This window comes from Callospermophilus lateralis, chromosome 3 (assembly GCF_048772815.1).
Source record: "Callospermophilus lateralis isolate mCalLat2 chromosome 3, mCalLat2.hap1, whole genome shotgun sequence".
In the NCBI taxonomy this organism is placed as follows: domain Eukaryota; kingdom Metazoa; phylum Chordata; class Mammalia; order Rodentia; family Sciuridae; genus Callospermophilus; species Callospermophilus lateralis.
Window position 1 is genome coordinate 80,934,353 of NC_135307.1, and position 15,669 is coordinate 80,950,021.

Consider the following 15,669-nt stretch of genomic DNA (forward strand, 5'->3'; position numbering starts at 1 on the left):
CTGAGCTTAATCTCTCTCTCTGCTTTCTGGTCATAATATGAGCTGCTTCCCTACATCACACTATTCTGCCATGATATTCAGACTCACCTTGAGCCCCGAGGAATGGAATTGGCTGTTTATGGACTGAGACCTTGATAACTGTGAGCCCTCAAATAAACTTTAACTCCCCTAAAATTGTTCTGGTCAGGTTTTTTAGTCACAGCAGCGAACAAGCTGCCTAAAACACATTTAAACAACATTTTTCTTTGATATTGCCAAGACCCTAAAGAACAAAATTCAAAGACAAACCCCTATGCCCCCATCCCCCAATTTATATGCTGAAGCCCTAATTTCCTGTACTTCAGAATGTTACTGCATTCGGAGATGAGGGCTTTGAAGAGGTGATTATGTCAGGGTGGTGTCCTTACATGAAGGAGAAACTTGGGCATACAAAACCTCATCAGGAATGCTTACATGCAAAGCAAAGGCTTATGAGGATGTAGGGAAGCTGGCCATCTGCAAACCAAGGAAAGAGGCCTCAGAAGAAACAATTTGCTAACACCCTGTTCTTGGATTTCTAGCCTTCAGAAATCTGAGACACTAAATTTCTAATGTTGAAGCCACCCAGTCCGTGGAACTTTATTATGGCTGCCTTGGAAAACTAGTATAGCCTCATATCACAACAGAAGCTTCTCCTGGGAGAAGTAAGATGCAGAAATACAGGCATTTTATCTGCCTGGTTTAGGGTGGGCCCTCAGTAATTATTAGTTAACTGCATTTGAAACGGAATTTTCTAAGGCAAACACTTTAGGAAATTACTGGTGGGTAATTTTCATCTTCTCCTAATAGATGGAACATGGTTCTGCAGCCCGGATGGGGATTCCCTGCCAAGGCTGAACCAACAGGACCTTCATGAGTGTCAATGACATTATCTATATCACCTGTGTGGCTATCGCAGCCAGATAAAGGCCGCCTGCTGTGGTAATCATTTAATCAAGAGATACCTACTTCCTCTTACTCCTCAACCTGTCTTGTCTGAGCCTCTTCACATTCACTGTTTAGAAGAAGAAGAAAAAAAATATATGTTTATATATATATTTCCTGCTTAGCTTCTCAGACACATTTTCTGGGCTTTCCTCATCCTCTTCACCTGCTCATTTTTTTTTTTTTTCCCCATAGGTGTCTTCCTTACAAACTAGTGGTCCTTAGAGCTCAGGCCCACCTGTGTTTCTCTTCTTATTCCAGGCTGGCCGCTGAAGGGATCTCATCTACTCATGGGGCCCCAGTTGCCACCCATGCACTCTATCTGCAGCTTAGAGAGGACTCCTGAGATTTAGTAGTAAGTAGTCCACTTCCCACTGGACACTGCCATCTGGGAGAGCCTCAGGGAACTTCACACATGTTACAACCAAAAACCAACTCATCCCTGCCTCTTCAAATCTGCTCCACCTCCTATTTTCCTTAGGAGGAACAACTGGCCGGCTCTGTCTGATCAATGGCCACTGTTTGTCCTCTTAAAAGTCCCATGGACTCAAGCCCTTCTCATGTCTACCATGTCAAGATTAGCTGAAGCCAGCACCATCTTGTGCTTAGATGACCGCAGTCTCTCTTAACCTTTCTCCTTGCCTGAAATCTTGTTTCTGTTGTAGTCAGTTCTTACTCAAATCAGGATGTGAATGCTAAAGCACAGATTGTGCTGCTTTGCTGCCCTGCCTGGAACCCTCCAGCGATTTCCATTGCTTTGGTTCTCTAGTGAGGCCCTATAATATGACAGGGACCACTAACCCCAAGACACTCAGAACATTATCTCATCTCTTTGCCTTCGTATTCTTGCCCATAACTGGGGTGATAATAAAAAGGTTTGTTCTGAGGGTCACGTGAGTTAATTATGGGGAGGACTGAGAGTGTGCCCAGCACAGAGTGGCTCTGCTTGGGTGGGAATCCTACTGTTGACAAAGCCCAATTCCTTATGCTCTGCCTATTTCTTGCCATGCTCTCAGGCACTCTGTGCTTCAGTCATACTCTGATTCTCCAGCGTACGGTAATCTCCTTGCAGAGCCCCAATACTCCTGGACACTTTCCCCAAGATGTGGCTAACAGGCCTGTCCTTATCCCTTGGTCATCACTTTCTCTGAGTAACCTTCCTGACCTCCTGGTCAGGATGAGATGCTTTTCTCCCTCAGGCTCTCGGACCCACTATACAGTAGATGATGACCTTTCACTGTCCATCCTCCTTCTTGCCCCCACTAGGTTGCTCTCCTTCACACTTAGAAAGTACAATGTCAAACAATAATAAGTGGAGGAGAGGAGACACTTTTATACTGTTAGTGGGATTGTAAATTAGCACAACCACTATGAAAATGAGTAGGCATGGCTGATATGAGGGTGCTAATAATAATAAATGTAGGGGGAGAATAGAGGTATTTTGGACTAGACAGAGGGGGAGTGAAGGGAGGGAAGGGAGCAGGGGGTAGGAATTATAGAATTAATTGGACATTATTACCCTATGTACATATATGATTATATGACCTGTATAACTCTACATCATGTACAACCAAATGAATGAGAAGTTATACTCCATTTACATATGATGTGTCTAAATGTTTTCTATTGTCATATATAACTAATTAGAATAAAAACATATTTTTAAAAAGCAAAAAAAAAAAAAAAGACTAGGTATGGAGGTACCATATGACCCAGCTATAAAACTCCTCAGTATGTATCCAAAAAAATTAAGTCATACTATAATGATACATGCATACCCATATTTATAGCAGCACCATTCATAATTGCCAAACTATGAAACCAACTAGGTGTCCATCAATGGATGAATGGATAAAAAAATGTGGGATATAAACACAATAGAATATATATTCAGCCATAAAGAAAAGTGAAATCATATTGTTTGCAGGAATATGGATGGAACTTGAGACCATTATGTTAAGTGAAATAAGCCAAACTCAGAATGTCAAGAGTCATATGTTTTTTCTCCTATGTGGAAATTAAAGAGGAAAAAGAAAAAGAAAGGTGGAGGACAGAGATCTCATGAAAATCAAAGGGAGTTCAGTAGAGGAAAGGGACCAGGGGATGTGATGAGGGGAGGGACGGGGGAAGTGCTGGGAGTGACATTGGCCAAGTTGTATTGTTAAATTGTGTTCATGTATAAATATATAACAACACATTATGGACAACTACACTGCACCAATAAAAAAAGTGTGAAGAAACAAAGTTCAGTGTCATTCGTGCCAGCCATCTAGTCAAGGACAGTTCCATGAGAGGGATGGGTAGAGATGTAGGGGTCAGTCCCCAGTTACCACCACGAGGAACTCCATTCACAATCTCAATAGAGGGCAGCTCAGTTTTCCTCTTCTGTACTTGGAAAAAACATTGATTATGCAACTTTTTGTCAGGTCGCTTCTTTCTTTTATATGTTAACTTACGAATTAGATGCCCAAGAACTTTGTCAGGAGGCATAGGGATCTGGTGATGCTCCACATAGACCAATGAGGCTGGGCTGCCACATGCAAAGAACATAAATGTTCACATTCGTGTCTTTGAAGCTGGCCTCACTGCCCACAGGAGATCCTCTGGTCCTAATTACTGTGCTCCTGCCATACTCATATTCTGCTGCATGTTTGCTGCAAGTCCACTAAGATAAGAGGCTCTGATGGAAACTCTGATTTTGGCCTGCTTTTTCTCCACTTGGCTGTCCCTATAGATAAACGAGAATGACACACTGCTTCCCCAAGGGCCAGTTACCTTCTCGAGGTCTGGTTCCTCCAAGCCCAGTGCTAACTCGTTGTTGTCCATCACAGAGGAGGCTGCTACATCCAGTGGGGTGGACCCCCTCATCGATGGGGAGGCTGAGGAAGGAGAGAAGGAACAGAAATGGACACGCAAAAAAGGCCACCCAGCTCAGAGCTGTGATTACAGTGCACACCAGCAGGCAGCAGAGGGCAGCAAATCCACTGAAACCTGGTCCACATCCCCGTTTCCACAGGGCAGTCTGCCCAATTTAAGAGTACTGTTTGTTATCCTCTCTTCCCACAGTCTCATTACAGATTATGAGTACAGATTACTAGAAAATCAGTCCACAGGATCAGCGGGGGCAACATGTTTTCAAGAGCCTTTCTGATACAAAATTTTGTAGGGTTGCCCGTTTGGTGATCACTCAAAAGACTCAGCTAGCACTTGACCAATTAAGCCCAAATGATTTGGACATGATTTTGGAGCTGCCACTTAAGAGTTTAAAAATAACCTCAAACAGCATTATTTCATCTAGCTCCACTAGGTTACCAATGCTGACTTCAAGTTTTCTTAAGTTTGCTTGGCTCTTAGGTTAAACTTTAGAAAAACTCCTATTAAGTGGCATTTTAAAAAAAGGCTGGTAGCCTGAGGTTGCATTTGGTAAATAGAGGAAACAGATTTCAGACTTCCAGTGCATGTATTTGTGTATTCTACAGATCCATTTGATTTCCATCCAGAACAGTGAGCTAAGCATCGGTAGTGAGCTGCTTTTCTAGCGGTGGTGATGGACTCACACTGTTTATCCACAGTGGCTCTTGGCCAGTCTGCCTTGCTGCTAAGGGGTGCACTTGCTGGTTGGCTGATAGGATAGGCATGAACCCTGCAGCCAACTTGCCAAGAAGGGATTAGATCCATGACCTTGCCCTGCTTCCTGGTCAGCTGTGTGGGCTGGGAGGAGTGTACCCAGAATATGTCCTCAATTATAGGCACGATTTCAAAACTGATGGGCCACTGGTCCCAAGAGAGAAGTGTGACTATGCAAACACAACTCTGTCACCCATGCTGACATCTCTGCTTAGGTTGCAGAGCACAGGTATTTTTTTATGCACTCCTCTTTAGAACAGGCAGGGTCTCCTTTTGCATTTAAAGAAGCGAGAGGCTTCTTTCCCTTATCTCCTAAGTGGTCAGTAGGGGGAGCAAAACCTCCAGGTCCGAATGGGAAGTTATAACATGATTTACATACCTAGGCCCACGCTGCTGTTCTCTAGCAGGTAACTTAGATGCTCAAACATGGCCTTCTGATTTTGCCGGCTAATTCGACAGAAATAGCAAAGGAAGCGGCAGCAGCTAGCAACCATCTTTGGGAAAGCAATCTGTAGGGAGGAGTAGGAAGTGTCAGAGAAAAGGGTCTATTATGGGGCCTTTCTGAAAAGTCTGACCTCAAAGGGTTTGGGGATGAAGCCTTGCAAGCTGTGCAGAGTTTGGAAAATGAAATTTCTTATTTCTCTCCCCTCTCCCCAAGACTTATTCATAGAAGGGACAGAGTATGGAGGACTCCAAAGAAGATGCTTCTAAAAATATTGAGAGCTAACTATAGTTCCTGAAATATATTTCCTCCCAAGGAATACAGACTTTAAATGAGAGTTCTGGTTTCCCTGGGTGTCACATGAGATTGCATGACCCTACACCAGACTACTGACTGTTGTTTCCAGTCAGGGAAGGAGTGAATAGACTGATGGAAAATATCAGAAAGGCAGACGGATGATCAGAGAAACAGAGCTCACCAGTATATTAAAACCTGTGTCTCCCGGGTCAAACCTGGTCCTACAATTCTGACAGCCCGAAGAACATTGCTCTGTCTGTGAGCCTTCTCTCAATTACTTTTGTCCTTGATAATTGCTCTCCTGTGGGCTCCTATAATCGGATTCATACAATTTAGCACGGAGATGCCATCTTATATTACTGTTGATTGTGCTTGGCTTCCCTGCTTAACAAAGTAATTAGCATCTCTATGCCAGGCCACATCTTATTTTTGATCCTACAGTGCTCAATAAATGATGGCAGTGTTAACTTTGCTCAGGATCCTAGAAAGACCTTGATTTCCCCTTTAGAATCATGGAGAATATTCCAAGAACCTACAGCTACCTGCTCCTGAGGCAGTCAGACGTGTGCTCAGGGATCTCCTGGATAGATTTAACTTTCCCTAGAGATCAGAAGGAAACCAGTGAGAAGAAATGCAAGCTTGGTTCTGATCTTCCTTCACATCCTCCCTGCCAATATTCACAAAACTGCCTTGGAAAGCATTTAGTCCCAGGACTTTGGCACTTGACAATCTTCAACATTGAAACCATATCCCATTTGCTGCCTTCGGAAGCCCTCTAACTCTAAGGGGGACCTCGGCATCCTGAAATAAGTACCCGGTTATGCCCTTTCCCTTGCCAACAGGAGCTCCCCTGGCCTTCCTGGGGAGCTGGCAAGAAGCCTGGCTGACAGAGGAAACGTGAACACTCCTGAAGGAACACTGCCAGGGTCATTATAGAGTTCTGTTCCCCTGTACAGCAGCCTACTCCCGACTCGGAGCAAAGCACACTGGGTTCCTGAGTGGTCCCAGAGGTATTCTACCTCAGAAGGGCTACAGAATACAGAACGTCAATCTAGCAGCTGTAAGGCCCAGTGGGATGAGTGAGAAGAGCACCCAGCTTCCAGAGCTGGAGCTCTGCCACAGCTGGACTCCCGCAGTGCTGTCCCATTGCTTGATTCTTTCCCATAAAAGCGTGCACATCCCTTCTTCTCCCCAGGGAGAGTGACTGAGACAGCGGACTCCAGCCTTGTGCCACTGCCCCAAGAGTTAAGTTCTGGCTAAGCCCTCTGTGTACCATTACCTGTGATTTCTCTGTACCCAGCACATTCACCATCACCTCCATCACCGTCTCGTGCATGCCCAGGACTCTCATGAGGTTGGGATGCTGGTAAAACACCTTGTTATTCATTATGTCCCTAGGAATAACAATGAGAGAGAGACTGCTTATTAGAATCTCAATAAGAGAGAGACTGCTTATTTCTACGTTCTGAAAATTTAGGGATGAGCACTCCCACACATCAGGGTGAAGTAATGTAAAAGTGACAGGTTGAAAGAATAAGAAGGCACCAGGTCAGCTGGAATATATGTGGAATATCTTTCTAAGTGGATAGGAATATTTTTATGTTCCTTACTTCTAAGTGTTTGCTTTTTCTTTTGGAAATGCTTCTTTCTAATGGCATTTAAACAGTTTTCCCTTGGTCTTTTTGCTTGTAATAGTTTTGGAGACAGTCCAAATCACTGACTCTCTCTTCCTCTACTTACTCAGGGTTTTCTGTGGTTTCTTCTTTTTTTTCCCTGTATCTCTCTCTATACTTCAGTTTCTTAATGATGGGGCTGTACTTTTTTTCCCTATTTTTTAGTTGTAGGTGTACACAATACCTTTATTTATTTATATGTGGTGCTGAGGCTTGAACCCAGTGCCTCACGTGTGCTAGGCAATGAGCTATAACCCCAACTAATGGGCTGTACTTTCTTAAAGCTATCTAATGTGAGGTACCATGAAGTTTGTGAACAGCAATTAAAAAAAAAACAAGAATGACATGAACATAGAAGAACAATTGTGTCTTTAAGTCATTTAATATAAATTCACATAATGAAGCTGCAGGAAAATAAAGTTTTTGAAATGCAGCAAAGGCCTGTTAACTGGCCATGTTCCTCTTGCTGGTTGGTTATTTTGTGCCCATCTTGCCAACTCCTTTTCCTCTGAGGGTTGCCTGAGACACCAACCACAACCACCTGTTTTTACTGCTGCTGTGTCTGCTGCAAAGGCTGGGGAGAGACTGATTCTGCAGCTTTTTTCTTTCCCATAAAAGTCTCTTTATTTCTGTTCTTAAATTCCTGTTTTTAAGTGCACATGCATCTATCTACCTCTCCCCACCAAGGATGCTCAAAATCCCTTTCCTGGATCTTGGTGATGCTCCTGTGGTGGGATGTAATGTTGCCTTTGATTTTAAACAAATAAAATTGTGGACTTATCAGTGATCCTTTTTGGGCCTTGTTTTTTCATCTGCAAACTGGAAGTGCTACACTGCATAATTATGATAATAACTATGTGGTTTCTAAGATGAAGCCATGAGCTCTTGTTAGCAGAAAAGGTGTCTCAGAGAACTAACCAAAATGATTCTGTGGGTGAGAAGTTAGAGAATATAGAGGGGTCAAGTGGCAACTGTTCAGAGGTGAGCCTCAGAAGATATCTAGTTAAAAGCTCAAATGCTCCCGTTGTTTCTGTCTCAGGGGAATACACTGTTCCTTCTCCCAGATTTTTTTTTTTTTTTTTTATAGCCTTCTTGGTGCTATTTCCACGAGATTCAAACTATGGAAATGCTTTTCTCCAAGATTCCTCCACATTGTGTTCATCAACGCCCGTTTGCCATGAGTAGCAGGTAGTCTGGTCTCTCAGGTTACAAACTGATCATTTAGGAAGACGCAATCCCATGAGCAGAGGAGAGACTGGAGGCTCACTCCTGCCACTTGAAGCACTCCTGAGAGAACTGCATGTGACTGTGCATGACCTACCCCAGCCCATTGATCATGAGCAGCTCCTCCTCTTTGCCCATCCTGACACTGAGGAGGGACCGAATCTGGCCTAGGGCGGCCAGCAGGTTGATGGTGTCGCTCACGGAGGCCTGGCTGATGGTGTAAGTCTTTCGCAGGGCCTGTAGCAGCTCCCCAATGCTGTCGTACTGCCTCCGGAGGAGGTTGAACATCATCCGCACCAGCTCTGCATCCTGAATCTGGTTCTCCTGGGCCCAGCGGATCATCGTCTGTGAGACTAGCTCCTTCAGTGTTGCTGGAAGGAGAAGAGGAGGACCCTCTGCTGTGGCTGTCATGGCTCAGAGAGCTGGGTGTCATAGCCACCACAACAATCAGACATATCGCCTGGTGGTTCAAGTTAAAAATATTCTTGTTTTGAGGGTGGGGAAAAACATGCAGAGAGGTAGAGCGTATCATCCAAGGATAAAATATGCCACCCATACTACAAAAAAAGAATATTACAATTATAAACTGAGGGTATTAAATATTCTATTTTAATGAAACAATGTTTGAATTGATGCTGAAAACAGAATAGTAAATAAGACTCTGTCCTTGCCTGCTAGGAGCTCACACAGCAGTTCTTTACATTTTGATCTATAATCCAATGAGATCTTTATTTTGTAATACAAAACAGTAAGTACTACAATGGAGGTACTTCTAAGTGCCACAGGACACAACAGTGAGTGACTGACTCCAGGTGGGTAAAAGAGAAACATGGGCCAGTTCTTACTTCCTTAAAGTAAAACAAACTGAGCACCAGAATTTCTCCCCATGGGTACCATCTCCAAGTAGCACAGAGATAACCATATACCATGAGAGGATTAAGCAAAGCCACTGATTCAAGAATCGTAAGGGATATTTGAAATGATGTAAACATAATGAATGATACACAAGGAGACAGTGAGGAGTGGACTGGGAACTCCGTCAGGCCTGAAGGCTTGGCCCTGCACTCCTGACCACCTGTCCACGGAACAGATCTGCTTGCCCCAGCTCTGGCAGGAGTCAGCTGCCGTCCCATTATGAACTACTTACATAAGCACTGAGATAGAGAAACCTCCATGACTTTGAATTCAGAATTCATCAGAGTTCATGCTGGTTATGTAGAAATGCTACCAACTGTACAAAAGTAAAGGAAAGGTCACTGAATGACAACCAGCCCTGAGCCTTTGGAGGTTGGACTAAGTGGCCCCCGAGAATGGCTGGCATCGCACCGGAAGACGAGCAGAGGGGAGAGGTAGATCTGCACAGGACACAGGAAGGGGTTCCTGTTGGAGCTCCTGATGAGGCAGTGCTCACCCTTCCATGCTATATGCGCTTCCAGGGCATGGCATGACAGAGGCGAAAAGCACTGCTTGTAAATCACAATCACAACCAAATCCAGCACTGCCTGTCATGTTCCTCCAAGGTATGGATGGCACTCGTGTCCTGAACTTAAAACCAGGTGACAAAACCAGAGCCGAAGAGATGATGAAGGCCACTGAGTCCATTAGTGAAGGAATGAGGACTAAATGTGGACCGTGCCCTTGCCATCTCTTAACAGTCGAGCTTTCTACTCCAGATCACTCTATATGGCAGATGTCTGCTCTACATACAGTCTTGGCTCATCATAATGGTATAAAAATAGAACTCAGTTACCAGAGCTCTAAAAGACATCTAGATGTAAAGGATTAATTTAACTCACTGCTGAGTCTATCAACCCTGTGGATGTTTTAGGTTTAGACGGGAGACACAAGCTGTAAAACTTGAAAAAGGACACCCAAGTCAGAGTGAAGCACAGCCAACAGATGTTCTTAAGAGATCTTGCTAGGCAAGGACTGCTGACAATATCTGTCAGCTTAGATAATATCTGTACCCTCTGGGGAAGTTATTTATGGGCTAGATTGGGCTCCTCTCAGGAAACTTGTTCCCACAGATATAAAAGTTCCTATTTCTCCTTGTTAATACTCACAGTAAGAATGAAAGCAAGACAGAAACAGACACTCTTGTGCCCAAAGTAAATTTCTCCAGTGCCGTAAGTACGACGCCCTCGGAAGACCATACGTTGGCATGAAAGAATCATGGTTCTCACCACAAATGGCCAAATCCTCCGCAGAGAATGCGCGTGTCATCACAGTCTGCCACGTGGGAGAGGCAATGATGGGATCAGATAGAACTGTTAATCAGCTGGAGGGCCATCTTCTTTTCAACAGGGAGTTTTACAGAGTTATAATTGAACTGAGTAAATATTAGCTTTCCTTTGACTCAGCTTTCAGATTAATTCAGGATTTGGGTGAGCTCTTAGCCTCACACCAACTCAAATCCAAATCAACATTTATGGCCTAGAGAACAGAATCTAATCTCCTGCCTCTTAGTTCAGGCTCACTTTGGTGGTAAGTATAAGTGAATGGGATATATCAATGCATCTGTGCAACCAAGTTAACACAGTTCCCAACACACAGTTTAAAAAATAGGGCCCCTAGGTCCTACCAGAAAAGAACAAAATTCATCATTGTGTGCGACTTACAGGTAGATGTATTCAATGGAATGCATGACATTTGAGGACACTTACGCTGGACAGGTTTTCAAGGTCCAGTAAGTGAGGGAAACAATTAACTATAAGAAAACTGAGGGAGAGAGACATCCTCAGGAGTCCTGAAAAGCACAGATATTTTGTGGCCTGACACATGCTAGAGACATGGCACCCACAAGCAAGCCTGGGGAGAGTCAATGAATTCTAAAGGTCTAAGCACTTTGGGGACTGAGGAAATGGAGTGGGGATGGGACCTACAGCCTAACATAGACCAGGCAGGTGTTTGACCACTGAGTTACACCTTCAGCCTCAAATGGAGTTTTTACCTCTATTAGCGATGCTGTTCAATATTTCTGAGATTTTAATTAGCTCCCATGTACCCGCACAGCTGCCAACATGTACCAGAGTTAAGAAGTTAAAAAGAATATGTTTTCTAGAACGTGTTAAGCTCCCCATGTATCTGTACACCTGAGGATTAAAATAATTAATGCCCATAACTATGTTTGGCATGTATGGTGGGCTTAATAAAGGTTAACTATTACTACCATCAATACGAGTAGTTACAGAGTATAATCTACAGACTCAGGGGATCCAGGACCCTTTAGGCAGTTTGCAAGGTCAAATGTATTTTCATAATAATTCAAGTTTGCTATTTGCCTTTTTAATTGTGTTGACATTTGCAGTAATGGTATAAAAGTAATGGTGGGTAACACTGTTGGGGCCTTAATGTGTGTGAATCAAGTTATAGGAATTAGCTATATTCTTTTTGCCACATTCCTGGGAAGATGCCCTGTTTCACACAAGGATGTCCTGAATAAAGCAGTAAAAACATTAATTTTATTAATAGGACTTTGAGTTTGCATCTTTTTACCATCCTGTGTAATAGAATGGTAAGTATCCACTTATACTGGATACCAACGTTCAGTGGTATTTCTTGAAGAAAAGTGCTTGCGTGATTAAGTTGCTAAATTAGCAACTGGTGAGGCAGTGCTCCCCCTGCATGCCTTATGCTAAACTAGCCCCAGGTTTCACAGAGTGCCATTTTTAATTAAAGTAATGACAAACAGTGGTTGATCAGACTTGGATAACTGACGTTTTCTTAAAAATGAAAAAAGTAAGCTTTTAAGTTTAAATGACAGTATTTGCTACTGACAATATTTGTTACCAATAATGAAATTTGAGCTTTCAAGTCAAAACTAAAATTTTGGAAAATGTTTTTCTGCCACTGTGAGCTTTGACAGCTTCTCAATACGTAGACTTTCCTGATTAAATTGTTGATGCTAATAAGTGTGCTTTTTCAATATATTATAATAAAACATGTCAACATCTGGAAGCGAAGCCGCGACAGCCGCCCAGCCAGACCGGAGCAGGAAGGTGCCAGCCGCTCAGCCAGACCGGAGGAGGAAGTCCGGTCCCGCCCCGAGCGCTAGTCTCCAGGAAGCCCATCAACACTTAAAACCCATCAAAGTGGGTGTGGCTACCAGCACAGTTGCGGCTGATCCAGGTACCCGGTTTCCAACTCCCCCACCCTTAGCTGCGATAACTCAAAATATTTCCCACAAGCTTTTGGGGATTGTAGCTGTCAACACAAAACAACAACTGTAGAGGCACCTGGTTTCTACCTCAGAGACTAGAGTAGGGAAGATGCAGGTGGAAGCTCATTTCCCTTCACACTGGCTATACCCACCACCCTGAATACAGAGGCTCAAACTAGGAATAGACAACGCCACCTACTGGAAGCAAGGAAAACAGTGTTCTGAGAGACTTTTTTTTTTTTCCTCTCTTTCTCTTTTCTTCTCTCTCTTCCACAACTTCAGCATATGTGAAACCAAGAACTGAGCATGAACAACTGAATTACCAAAGTAATATAATATAGAGGAATTGCATATACCCCACCTTCCCCCCATTTTTTTTTCTGTATTTCTATCTTTCTTCCCTTTCCCTTCTCTTATTTCTCTTTTCTTCCTTGTTATTTCTTTTCTTTTTTTTTTTAATTCATATTCTCTCTATACCACTTTCAATCTCCTAACTTTTGCTATCTATACATAGGGTAACTATCTAAATAGGAGGTTGAGTCTATACATTCTTCCATAAATTACCAGTCGAGTGGTTAGAGTTCTCCAAAGGTGCTAAGTTAGTTTAACCTCATTCCCTCACTCCTTTCTCTTTAAGTATAACATCCTTCGTCTGAATTTAAGTTTTCTATATGCCACCAGATATGGTACGCCTTTTATGAAACTAAGGAATATATTCTTAAGTAATAATTAAATCCAATATCTATAGTCTTAGAATCTAACTATAAATGTATTAATAATGAAAACTTGTCCTTAGATAATGTACTGTTGATATTGGGATCTACTAACATTGTCTTTCTCTGAAAAAGAGGGATATTGGAGCTATTCAAGAACAATACAAATATATAAGGGGAAAAACATTAGCTCAACAGTTTCACAAAGCTAGAAAGAATCATGAGCAGTATGAAAAGACAAGGAAAGAAAGGACCACAAACAATACAGGTCAATTCAACATTAGATGAGGTAATATCTGCAGCTGATGGAATGTCAGACAAAGAGCTCAGGATATACATGCTTCAGATGATCTGGAGTCTCAAGGAAGACATTATTCATCAAATTCAGACAATGAAAAGTCACTTTGACAATGAATTACATAAACAAATCCAAGAAGCAAAAGATCAACTCTATAGGGAGATAGAGGATATAAAAAACAAACAAACAGAAATCCTGGAAATGCAGGAAACAATAAACCAAATTAAAAACTCAAATGAGAGTATTACCAGCAGAGTAGAACACTTGGAAGATAGAACTTCAGACAACGAAGACAAAGTTTTTCAACTTGAAAAGAACATAGACAGCTCAGCGAGAAAGTTAAGAAATCATGAGCAGAACATCCAAGAATTATGGGATAACATCAAGAAACCAAACCTAAGAGTTATTGGGATACAAGAGGGTACAGAGGTCCAAACCAAGGGAATGAGTAATCTATTCAATGAAATAATACTAGAAAACTTCCCAGACTTAAAGAATGAAAAAGAAATCCAAATACTAGAAGCCTACAGGACACCGAATATACAAAATCATAAGAGATCCACACCAAGACATATAATAATGAAGATGCCCAACATACAGAATAAGGAGAGAATCTTAAAAGCCACAAGAGAGAGGAAGCAGATTACATTTAAGGGTAAACCAATCAGGATAACTGCTGATCTTTCAACACAGACTCTGAAAGCTAGAAGATCCTGGAACAACATATTTCAAACGCTGAAAGAAAAAGGGTTCCAACCAAGAATCATGTATCCAGCGAAATTAAGCTTCAGGATTGAAGATGAAATAAAAATCTTCCACGATAAGCAAAAGTTAAAAGAATTTGCAGCTAGAAAACCAGCTCTTCAAAACATCCTTGGCAAAACATTACAGGAAGAGGAAATGAAAAATAACAATGAAAACCAACAACGGGAGGTAGTACAATAAAGGAAAAACTAAGCATAGAGGAAAAACTAATCATGTTAAGCATCATACATAACCAAATATGGCTGGAAATACAAACCATATCTCAATAGTAACCCTAAATGTTAATGGCTTAAATGCACCAATCAAAAGACATAGGCTAGTAGAATGGATTAAAAAAAAAGATCCAACAATATGCTGCCTACAGGAGACTCATCTGATAGGAAAAGACATACACAGACTGAAGGTGAAAGGTTAGGAAAAATCATATCACTCATACGGACCCCGGAAGCAAGCAGGGGTGTCCATACTTGTATCAAATAAAATAGACTTCAAGCCAAAGTTAATCAAAAGAGATAAACAAGGACAATACATACTGCTCAAGGGAACCATACACCAACAAGACTTGACGATCATTAATACATATGCCCCAAACAATGGTGCAGCTACGTTCATCAAACAAACTCTTCTCAAGTTCAAGAGTCTAATAGACCACAACACAATAATCATGGGAGATTTTAATACACCTCTCTCACCAATGGACAGATCTTCCAAACAAAAATTGAATAAAGAAACCATAGAGCTCAATAATACAATAAATAACTTAGACTTAATTGATATATACAGAATATACCACCCAACATCAAGCGGATACACTTTCTTCTCAGCAGCACATGGATCCTTCTCAAAAATAGACCATATATTATGTCACAGGGCAAAGCTTAGCAATTACAAAGGAGTTGAGATACTACCATGCATTTTATCTGATCATAATGGAATGAAATTGGAAATCAATAATAAAATGAGAAAGGAAAAACCCTACATCACATGGAGATTAAACAATATGCTACTGAATGAACAAAGGGTTACAGAAGACATCAAAGAGGAAATTTAAAAATTCTTAGAGGTAAACGAAAACTCAGAAACAACATATCGAAATCTTTGGGACACTATGAAAGCAGTACTAAGAGGAAAATTCATTTCATGGAGTTCATTCCTTAAAAGAAGGAAAAGCCAACAAATAAATGACCTCATACTACACCTCAAAGCCTTAGAAAAAGAAGAACAAATCAGCAGCAAATACAGTAGAAGGCAAGAAATAATTAAAATTAGAGCAGAAATCAATGAAATCGAAACAAAAGAAACAATCAAAAAAATTGACAAAACTAAAAGTTGGTTCTTTGAAAAAATAAATAAGATTGATAGACCACTAGCCACACTAACAAAGAGAAGAAGAGAGAGAACCCAAATTACTAGCTTACGGGATGAAAAAGGCAACATCACAACAGACAATTCAGAAATACAGACGATAATTAGAAATTATTTTGAAACCCTATACTCTAATAAAATAG

General features: G+C 41.7%; 1 protein-coding gene across 1 annotated transcript in view; it reads right to left on the reverse strand.

Annotated features, from left to right (window-relative positions):
• Nucleotides 1–15,669, reverse strand: part of Ryr3 (ryanodine receptor 3) — a 359,038-nt gene that overhangs the window by 134,221 nt on the left and 209,148 nt on the right. The window contains exons 39-42 of the mRNA XM_076849384.2: nt 8,324–8,597; nt 6,609–6,723; nt 4,970–5,099; nt 3,739–3,842 (exon numbers count right to left, since the gene is read on the reverse strand). Coding sequence (XP_076705499.2) covers nt 3,739–3,842; nt 4,970–5,099; nt 6,609–6,723; nt 8,324–8,597 — 623 coding nt within the window. The remainder of the gene's footprint in view (nt 1–3,738; nt 3,843–4,969; nt 5,100–6,608; nt 6,724–8,323; nt 8,598–15,669) is intronic.